The following is an 11,093-nucleotide window of genomic DNA, read 5'->3' on the forward strand; positions in this document are numbered from 1 at the left end:
GTGACTCCATGTTCAAGGATAGGGATCCTGGCATTCCAGAAGGACTTCAGATGTCATGCTGGGTCTATCTAAGAGACCAGGGAAGGAGAGGAAACTGCAGAGGTGGCTTTGCCCTGCTGCTGACTATTGGCTCCCTGACCCTTCTGCCTTATCAGTTCTCTTGCAATAAGAACTTTGCCCAGCTCAAACAAATTTCCACACCTACACCCCAAAAGGTACAAATTCTTGCCTGGGCAAGGCCTACCTGTTCTGTTTTCTGTTATTGTGAGACTGTCATCTTGTAGCAGCACACACTTAGGCCTAGGATTCAACCATGCCACTCGATAGATTTCCTGCCTGGCTGAATACTGTGTCCTGTGGGCTCCTGCTTTTCCTCCTCCATGTGCATGGTGAGACTGTCTCAGTGAGCAGAGGGGACCAGGGTCAGAGCTGCCCAGTTCTGCAGTCAGAGGCTGAGCTTGTGGGAGGGAAGAACCAGAGATAGAGCAGCTAGTGGAGATAATAGATGAGAGTTTGGGAATTGTTCACTACTTAATGCTCCCACCAAAGCTCACTGGATGGGCTATGTTGCAGTTCCAGATACGTGTAAGGTTAGCAAGTGCTGAGGAGCCAGCAGGGGCAGAGAACAGGAGGGACATGTCCCTCCTTAGTGTATTATGAGTAGAGCTCCTAGTTAGTGTGGATAATGATAATAATTCCTTCATAATGCCAAGCAGCTAAGAGCCTGTCACCTTGTGGACTAGATCAGTGCCCTATCAGTTTTGAAGAAAGATGATAGACAGGGTTCCTGGTCCTAGGTAATCCAGAAGGCCTCATCTCCACATCCCACAGCTGAACTAGAAGATGTATGTACCATGCTGAAAATGAGGTTGGAATTCCTAAGTGTGGCTGATGGCATCTCTCTACCTACAGGTCAAGACTCAGTCAGCCCTATCAGGAACACACATACAGGGCAGGTGAGAGGAAGCCTTGTCTATGTGAAAGACGGTGAACTCGGTGTCTATACCTTCCTGGGGATTCCCTTTGCCAAGCCACCTGTAGGACCACTGCGCTTTGCACCACCTGAGCCCTCTGAGCCATGGAGTGGTGTGAGAAATGGGACTTCTGAGCCAGCCATGTAAGTTCTGGACCCGGAGGACTTCAGGCCAGAACCTCAGTTTTTCCTCCATCTCAGCTCTAGAGCAGCTTTCTGCCTTTGCTGAGGGCAGTCTCCCATGCAGTTTTTCAGTGAATGTGCTGAAGAGTAGATTAGAACTGCTCTTTCAGGTTCCTGGGTGAGAACTTGACATCTGTAGAGAGTTATGTCCAGGTGAGTCATGTAGAGAGTTATGTCACTGCAGTGAGGGTCAGAGACTAAGATGCTCACTGGGACCATCCATTGTCTAAGTGCCACTGACTAAGGAGCAGGTATACATGCTTTCAACTGTAAAGAGATGATGTAGAAAAATGAGATACTATGAGAGTCTGGAGTGGGAAGAGGAATGTCTCACTAGCCTACAGCATTGTCCATTCATTCCTGTAGTTCTCATGTGGGCCCAGTACCTGAGTATCTTAGTTTGTGTTCTGTTGCTGTGATAGAGTACAGCAATAAAAGCAATTCAGTGAAGAAAGATTTTACTATGGGTCACAATTCCTGATTATAATCAACCATAGGTGGAAACCACAGAGGAAGTAGTTTAAGGGAGCTGATCATATCACATCCATAACCAGGAACAAAGTTAAAGATAACATGCATGCCTGTTATGCTTCACTTAGTCTCTCCATACTTTCACAATTCAGAAGATCTTCCTAGAGAATGGTGCCTCCTATGATAGGCAAGAATTTATATATCTCAATGAACATAATCAAGATAATTTTCCACAGGCATGCCCAGAGGCAAATAGGGTGTAGACCAGTGGTTCTCAACTTGTGGGTTGCTATCCCCACAGGGGCTGAATATCAGCTACTCTACATAACATATATTTATAATACTATTCATAAAAGTAGCAAAATTACAGTTAAGAAGTAGCAACAAAATAATTTTGTAGTTGTGGGTCTCCATAACATGAGAAACTGTATTAAAGTGTCAAAGCATTAGGAAAGTTGAGAATCACTGATTTACACAATCCCTCATTAAAATTCATTACCCAGGTGATTCTACATTGTGTCAGTCAACAGTCAAAACTAACTACCATACCAGCATTTAAATAGTACAGAAGTGATGATGGTCAGTGGAGGAAGACAATCATTTTAATAGAGGATGTCAGAATCTCCATATTAGCTCTCAGGATATTACTATCCAACCAGAGGCTTACCTGAAGTCCTGCTCTATTCCCATTTCTACAGACCTGGTGGCCTTAACTTTAGAGAAAGGACAAAAGTTATCAGGGCATCATGCACAGTATTATGTGGCTGAGAAAAAAATCAGACTAAGATTTAGGTTTGACCACCACATACACAATTTGGACTAACTGTCTTTCATTTTCCCTAGGTGTCCGCAAACTGATATGATGACTTCACAAGTTTCAAAGGAGAGGAAGATGATCGTGCCTCCCATCTCTATGTCTGAGGACTGCCTGTATCTCAACATCTACACACCAGCTCACGCCCATGAAGGTTCTAACTTACCTGTGAGTGTCAGACTGTGGACAGCTGGGGAAAAGGATGTTTCTTTCTCTGGAACATTGGAAGGGACAAAGTAATTTAGAGATCCATTGCAGTTTATACCCTGACTAGTAGCCTTATCTTATTGTGTTCAAGAAGCTCATCTCAGTCATGGTCAGCTACTGAAACCTGTGTGTGTGACTTATCACACTGGAGCTCTGAGAGGTAAGAAGCTCTAGTCTAGGTCTTTGGTTAAACCAGATATTCTTCTACCAATTTGAACCTGGCAGACCCACTTGGGAGGGTGCTCAAGGGCTGCATATTGACATCACCAAATTTTCTAGCTTCAGGTTATCTGTTGTTCCAATGGGATCTGATGTCCTTTCTGAACAACAATCATGAAAGACACACATGGGGACACTACTATTTGCTTTACTTTGATGGGTCTGAGAGTGATGATCTAGAGACATTAAACCATGCTGATACTTCCTTTTGGGGAAGTGGGAATGAATATTTGCTTATATGCTTAGAGTACCCCATCTGTGGACTACATCTTGAAATCCTTAGGAGATCTATGTGTATGTCAGCCTTCACCGAGAAAAAGCATTTGATAATCTAGCAGACAGCCGAGTTAAACTAGAGCTGGGTATGGCATCTATATTGATTTCTTTAGGTGATGGTATGGATCCATGGTGGTGCGCTGGTTGCAGGAATGGCTTCTATGAATGATGGATCCATACTGGCAGCTACTGAGGATATAGTAATTGTCTCTATCCAGTATCGTTTGGGCATCCTTGGCTTCTTCAGGTGAGTCTAGGACTGGGATGTATAATGGGGTCTGAGTTGAACATGGACAGACCTGTGATCCATGTCCCTTCCACTTCACAGCACTGGAGACAAGCACGCCAGAGGCAACTGGGGCTACCTGGACCAAGTGGCTGCCTTACACTGGGTCCAACAGAATATTGCCTCCTTTGGAGGCAACCCTGGCCAAGTAACTATTTTTGGTGCCTCTGCAGGAGGCACAAGTGTATCTTCACTTGTTGTGTCACCCATGTCCAAAGGACTCTTCCACAGAGCCATTATGCAGAGTGGAGTGGCCCTGCTGCCTGACCTTATCTCTGAGAAGTCTGAGGTGGTCTACACAGTGAGTGCCCTTATCAATACCAGTCCCTGCTTTGCTACTTCAGGTCTAGCCTGTGGTAATCTGTTCATGTGTTAAGTGGTGGAAAACAAGAATCATGTGAAATAGTTTTTTCTGGTAAATTATGAGAGGCATAAAATGTAGAATCTACCCACATCTACTTTATGTATGCTGAAAATATATTATATGACAGCAAAGCTATTTCCCTGGCTTCCACCGTTGGGAAAACTTGTACGCATGGTTTACTTGTTTGCTTCTTATTTCTGATAAAGACCTTGGCCAAAAGCTACTTGTGGAGAAAAAGGGTTCACTTCAGCTTACAATTTATAGTCCATATTGAAGAGAAGTTAGAGGAGTCACTGACGAAGTTCCCTGGAGGTCAGAACTGAAGCCTAGGCCATGGAGGAACACTGCTTACTGCCATGTTTCTCATGGCTTCCTCAGTTTGCTTTCCTATACAACCCAGGGTGGTACTGTTCATAGTGGGATGGGCCTTTCTGCATTAGTTATTTATCAATAAAATGCTGGACACACCTATGAGTCAATCTGAGAGAGGTATATTCTCAGTTGAAGTTCCTCTTTCAAGATTACCCTGGCTTGTGTCAACTTGACGAATAAATATCTTACCTAGACACATGGATTGAGGGATAGGGAAATGGTAAAAATACTCACTCTGCAAGTATGAGGCCCCAAGTTCAAATCCCCAGAACACACGTAAGTCTAGAGGTGGTACTCTGTGTCAGTAAACACAGTGCTCTTATGGACAGATGGGAAACAAAAACTATGAATCCCTGAAAGATCAAGGTCCAGTTAAGCTGATGACAAATGCAAACAGTGAGTAAGGTGACAAGTGACACCCGAGAATGTTCTCTGTACTTCATAGGCAAAATATGACACACCATACCCATTGTTGTACATGAACACCACACACAAAAACAAACAAAACAACAATTAAACAAATATGCTGGCAGAAATGGTCCCTGTCCCAGCTATTACCTTTGAGCAACTGAAAATGTGAACAATTCCACTTAAGTCGTTTCATACACAACAAACAGTAGGATGAGGTATTTAGAGGTAAAGACAGACACTTGGAATCAAGGGATGAGCAAACTAATGCATATTCCATTTACAGACAGTGACCAACCTATCTGGATGTGAAGCCAAGGATTCAGAGGCTCTGGTACACTGCCTACGAGAGAAGACTGAAGCAGAGATTCTGGCTATCAACCAGGTTGGAAGAATGGTTTGGAGGAACTGGTTACCAATATGTGGAATTGCCAGTACTTACTACTCAATCCAGTTAACTTGTCTCCATGATTAGGTGTCCTTTTAGTACTGTGTACAGAAATAACAAATGGGCTAATTTTGATGTTCAGTTTTTTTTTTCTGGAGTTAACATAGCATCCTGAGATAAAATAGGAAATGGGGAAATAGTGTGTGTATTCAGTAACATCAGACTATTTATGTGATTGATCTTAAGCACTGATCCTCAATGCCCCTTAGGTCTTCACTATGATCCCTGCTGTGGTGGATGGGACGTTCCTACCTAGGCACCCTCGGGAGCTGTTGGCCTCTGTGGACTTCCACCCTGTCCCCAGCATTATTGGTATCGACAGTGATGAATGTGGATGGGGAATTCCCTTGGTAAGGCCTCCTTCTAAATCCCAGGGAATTTAAACCCAAAAGGTGGGTTGTGGGAACTTAGATACTTTGATCTAGAGACTACCCATCCTATACTTAAGACTCTTCTCTACTTCTAGTATATGGGCCTTGATCATGTCATAAAGAACATAACCAGAGAGACCCTGCCAGCTTTTCTGAAGAGCAGAGCAGCACATATGGTGAGAGACCCTTGGCTCCTCTCCTGATAAAGAGGGTTTCCATATATTGTTCTCAGATGCCATGCCCAGTAATGAAGACTAATGTATGTGTGTGTTTCTGTGTGGGCTTACCAAAAACTTATGCCTTTTTGCCTATACCCGGTTTCCTCCCAGGCCACATTCCTTACTAGGAGGCTGCTGCCTACCTTCCTAAGGGCCTGCCCTACATCACTCTTCCTGATTCCTCCCAGTGTAGATGCTGCCTCCTGAATGTAGTGACCTGCTAATGGAAGAGTACATGGGGGATGTTGAGGACCCTCAGACCCTCCAAGCACAGTTCAGAGAGTTGATGGAGGACTTCATGTTTGTGATCCCTGCACTCCAAGTAGCACATTTTCAACGTGAGTACATCTTTAACAAGACCAAGGGTGCAGGGAGCTTAGAGTTGTGGATCCCAGATGAGCTCTGTTGTCTCCAGGCCCGACACATGTCTTGATCCTATCTCTGATACCAGACATTTGAAATCCTCATGTCTAGTGTAAAAGAGTGACATCTTATACAGGTCCAGAGGAAGAAATATGTTATTTGTACTTAGGGTCTTGTTAAACTACTCATCTGGGAATGTCAGTGCCACTGTTTAAAAAAAGGTTTCCAATGATCCAGCCTGCAGCTCATCACTCAACTGTGATTCCAGATAACCTTAGAGCAAGGTTTCTTGCCACCAATGTTAGGTAGGAAATCTTCATGTGAAAATCAATAGATCATCATGTGTCCTCACCCCCAGGTTCTCATGCTCCTGTCTACTTCTATGAGTTCCAGCACCAGCCCAGCTTCATCAAGCATAAGGATGTCAGGCCATCCCATGTGAGGGCTGACCATGGTGATCATGGTGCCTTTGTCTTTGGCTCTGACTTCTGGGGCTTAAAACGTGAGTGTTCCTTGTTTCTTTTGAGCTGAATGGAGCCCCCGATGGATTCCTGAGGGATTAGTGAACTCTTAAGACAGGTGAGGAAACTGAGACCCTGGGATAGAACAGAATCACATGTTCACCATTTTTTAAAACCTAAAACAAAGTAAGGTGAATAAAACAAACTGTAACAGGATTAGAATATAAACTTCCCTCCTCTAGCTTGTGCTAGAAGGAAAGAGAGCACACTGGGGTAGGCATGAACTTGAGAGAATTCAAGTAGAAGCTTGAATGGATGCTTGGTTCAGAGTTCTGAGGGAAGAGAGTACACACCAGGCAGAGCATTCAGGTTCAGGCTGTGGTTGCTATAGTAGAGCATGAGTTGCATCTGCATGAGGTGAGCAGGACTTTGACCCTTGTCTCCTTCTGTCTGCAGTTGACTTAACTGAGGAGGAGAAGCTGCTGAATAGGAGGATGATGAAGTACTGGGCCAACTTTGCAAGACATGGGTGAGAACATGCCCCTTCCTCAGCCTCCTATGGTTTTGTGTCCATCCAGGACTCCCATGTGGGTGTGCCTCATTAGCATACATGATCCTTAATTACACCATAGTCTTCTCCAACCCAGGGCACACTTAGGCAGGTATCTTCTAGCTTTCAGTTACTGCTCAACCCACAGAGACCCAGTGGGCGAGTCACAGTATTGTGGTACTGTCCTTTAGATTTTCCCTCAGAGAGGGAGACACAAAACTAGACATCTTCCCTTGCTTCATATGAAGCAGACAAAAGTGAATGACACTTGCTTTCTATATCAGTAGACCAGTCCTTCTGTATACTCAGGAACTTGGCCTACTCATCTATTTCTCTGACCCAAATCAAGGGATCATGTCTTGGATTAGAGTGACCTCACCCTTCCCTGTTGGTGGCATATTCACAGGAACCCCAACAGCGAGGGTCTACCCTACTGGCCTGAGTTGGTCCATGATGACCAGTACTTGAAGCTGGACATCCAGCCTGCTGTGGGCCGAGCCCTGAAGGCTAGAAAGCTGCAGTTTTGGACGAAGATTCTGCCACAGAAGATCCAGGATATAAAGGGGGCTCAGGACAAGCATGCAGAGCTTTAGCGACCTGTGACAGTAAAGACGAACAGGGTTAAGGGCAGATGAAGTAATCCTGAGGTTACAAAGTCCCTTTGATTATTTGTATGCACTCCAAAACCCACATTAGCATTTCTAACCTCAGCACTTGCCCTTTCAGTCATGTGTGACAAGCCTTCTATGTGGTACTAATTCTTCTGGATACATTTTATTAGATTAAATAAATGGTCGCACAATCATATACCACATGAATGTGTGCTCACCTCATCTTCCTTAACACTTCACTATTTTAGACTCTTTCTTTAATTCTTTCTTGCTTTCTTTCTTCCTTTCTTCTGCCCATCATCTTCTCTTTTCCAAGCCTCAGACCCTCTTCCAATGAAGCAGAAGCTTCAGGCACTGTTGACTACAGGAAATCCAATGTCCTCTCTCAGAAAGTTCAGGTCTTCTCATATTTCTAAGTTACCAATAGAAAATCTAATTTCCCCAAGCCCTATTGCCTTCATAAGTTCACAATGCTGTCTCAATAGATAAAATAATATAAATTGGACTCTTAATGTCTATGGTCTCAGATGTTTAGAGGCTGAGACAGGAGGATTACATAAACCCAGGGCAAGATAACAAGACCCACATCTCGAGGCAAGCTTTGTGCCCTGGAGAAGGGGGAAAGGGTCACCATCCCCTGAGCAAACTGAGAACATGGGAAGAGGGGGGAAGAGAGCTACGAGAATGAGAAGGGAAGAAAAGGAAGAATGCAGAGGTCATGAGGGAGCAGAAAGGTTGAGTCATGTGTAGATTAGAAGAAAGGATATGTGATAGGTAGGGTTTTTAGCTGGGGGGGGTGGTAGGGAAGGAAGGGAGGGAGAAGGGAACTGGGATTGTCATGTAATTCAATTTTGTTTGTAATTCCAATAAAAAAACAAGACCCACATCTCAGAAACTAAACAAACATAAACCTCACTAAGTTACAAGCAGTAAATTTTTTTTTTACAGATTTTCATATATTGAGAAATCATTGCTCAAGACACCCACAGATTTGCTGTGTGGTGAGAAACAGGTCTCTGGCTAGAGGTCTCAAGGATTACATCTTGTGCCCTCTGCTGGTAGAATGTGTAAACAATGGCATTCCAAGGACAACATTAGCTCCCTGCTGACTTAAACTGTGGGCAGGGAAGATTTTCAAGACTGACCATGAAGGTTGTTTCCATTCTCTATGTAGAGCATTTATTGACCTTCATACTCTTAGCTTGTCTCTGCTATACAATCCTCTATATACATATTAAACTTGCCACAGGGAGTCAGAATATGTTTTAGACTTTAATAATTATCTCATTTTTAGTAGCTTGAGTGTGGATTGTTTTTATGAGACTAGAGATTGATTTTAGGGCTTGTGCATGTTAGGCAAGTATTCTACCAGTGAAATATACCCTCAGTGTCTACTGTGGATTGTTTAAATACAATTAATCTCTCTCTCTCTCTCTCTCTCTCTCTCTCTCTCTCTCTCTCTCTCTGTTTTTTCAAGACAGGGTTTTTCTGTGGCTTTGGAGGCCGTCCTGGAACTAGCTCTTGTAGACCAGGCTGGCCTCAAACTCACAGAGATCTGCCTGCCTCTGCCTCTCAAGTGCTGGGATTAAAGGCGTGTGCAACCAATGCCTGGCTACAATTAATCTCTTTAGGTATGGTTTAGTAAGTCTGAGAAAATTCTCAAGGCATGCAACTGCCAACACATCAGATTCAGAACAATGCCCCCCACCACACCCAATGCCTTTCTCAGGCCCTTTTGGTATTATTCACTACCTTTAGCCTGGTTTCAAGGTAGCCATGACATTACTTTATCTTGGTATTGGGGCTTGTCTCCAGTCTAATATAAATAGAATGTTTTATGATTGTATGTTACTTGGCATGTTTTTGCTTCCTTTAATTGTGGAATGTCATCCAAGTGTGTATGCAATACTTTCTACTTACCCCATCTATGCACAGCTGTTTTACTTGCTTATTTACTTTTCTTGGGGGGCATGGTCTCTCTGTAGCCCAGGTGGGCCCTGAACTCATGATCTCACTGCCTTGGCTTCCTGAGTAGTTGAATTATAGGTGTGGGCCTCCAATTCAAGATTTTGGTTTTAATAAAGATATGTGGATATTCTTATGCATAGTTTCATGTTATATGTATTCAATTTTTGGGAAAACCTAGATTAGAATTGTTATGTCATGAGACACATGTCCTAAACAATTAAAGAAGATGTATCTCAGTTGTAGAGAGCTTGTCCTGTATGTACAAAGCCCTGGGTGTGATACACAGAAACATAGAAAATAAAATGAATCTAGATCATATAACATAGGCCTGTCATCTTAGCTACTCAGAGGGTTAAGGCCACGGATCACAAGTTTAGACCTTTCTGAGGTATAGAGCAAGGTCCAGGTAAAGTAGGGAATTAGTTATGGTCTATTTCCACATAAGAAGTACAAAAACTGAAAAAACTCTAATTTGAGTTAGTAGGTTATTAAATGCTGGTGAGGGGGGAAGAGGAAAAGTAGGAGAAAAATAAGAATAACAATAACAATAAAAATAATAAGAGGAAGGAAGAAAGAAGATGAAGAGGAAGAAGGAGGCGGAGGAAGAGAAGGGGAAGGAAGAAGAAAAGAAGAAGAAGAAGAAGAAGAAGAAGAAGAAGAAGAAGAAGAAGAAGAAGAAGAAGAAGAAGAAGAAGAAGAAGAAATGAAACTGGATGGAAGGAGAATATGGTGAGGCCTAGGGGGAGAGTCTTAGGAATGATAGGGTTAGGGATACGTATGATACATTGTATTCATATATGAAACTAAAAAAAATAAAAATCCCATGGTTCTTGGAATATAGCCCAATGGTAGATTGTTTATCTGACACGTGTAAGATCCTAGATCCAATTCTGTGTCCTCTCTTTAGAAGCTTTTGGTTAATTGTCTACACTGAAGCTGGTTGGCTGTCAAATTTCTATGTCCATCTCTTACCAACCACCAAGTTTTCTCCTATCTACAAATGACTTATAACACTTCTGCAGAGCTACAGCCCTACTGTCCTAATCAGTTGAAGCTGCTAGCTAATTCTGTCCTGAGATAGATGTCTGTGGCTCAACTCCTTGGAAGATTAAAGCAGGAGAGTTTGGTGATCTCAGGAGCTAAAGGGCTACCCATTCTAAATAATACACTGCATCTTAATAAAATATATAATATATACATTTGTGAACATGTATGTAGTATAACATGGATGGTTTATAAACAATAGATATATGTTATGCATTTTTATGCCTTATCCTAAAATCATCCTCAGGCTGGAATGCCTCAAAAGGAAGGTGCTTCTGTGAGGCCTCTGACCTCAGAGGCTGTTTGTGCCACATTGTCCTCTGGAGTTTATCCGGGTTCCCGATGGGTCCATCAAAAGGATTTGGATTGAATATTGGACTTGGTTAGTGTGCTCCAGGGTCTATGTATTTTTTTCTTTAAATCATAGCCACACAGTAAAATTTCCATTTTGTTATGATTCTTTTTTTTCTGATGGACATGCAGTGG

General features: G+C 42.9%; 1 protein-coding gene across 3 annotated transcripts; it reads left to right on the plus strand.

Annotated features, from left to right (window-relative positions):
- Window positions 1-313: 313 nt before the first annotated feature.
- LOC100766249 (liver carboxylesterase) lies at window positions 314-7,577 on the plus strand. 3 transcript variants are annotated; one of them, XM_035441429.1, is made up of 12 exons: window positions 314-389; window positions 913-1,117; window positions 2,471-2,609; window positions 3,257-3,390; window positions 3,472-3,734; window positions 4,864-4,958; window positions 5,231-5,371; window positions 5,488-5,568; window positions 5,804-5,948; window positions 6,332-6,475; window positions 6,891-6,963; window positions 7,391-7,577. In XM_035441429.1, exons 1-12 carry the CDS (start codon window positions 314-316, stop codon window positions 7,575-7,577), a joined length of 1,683 nt encoding a protein of 560 aa, XP_035297320.1. The 3 variants fall into 3 exon arrangements, with proteins under 3 accessions (XP_035297320.1, XP_027261891.2, XP_035297321.1); XM_027406090.2 differs by having other exon boundaries at window positions 3,472-3,730; window positions 4,860-4,958; XM_035441430.1 differs by lacking the exon at window positions 4,864-4,958 and having other exon boundaries at window positions 3,472-3,730.
- The last annotated feature ends 3,516 nt before the right edge of the window (window positions 7,578-11,093 follow it).

Source organism: Cricetulus griseus, chromosome 3 (assembly GCF_003668045.3).
Source record: "Cricetulus griseus strain 17A/GY chromosome 3, alternate assembly CriGri-PICRH-1.0, whole genome shotgun sequence".
Lineage (NCBI taxonomy): Eukaryota > Metazoa > Chordata > Mammalia > Rodentia > Cricetidae > Cricetulus > Cricetulus griseus.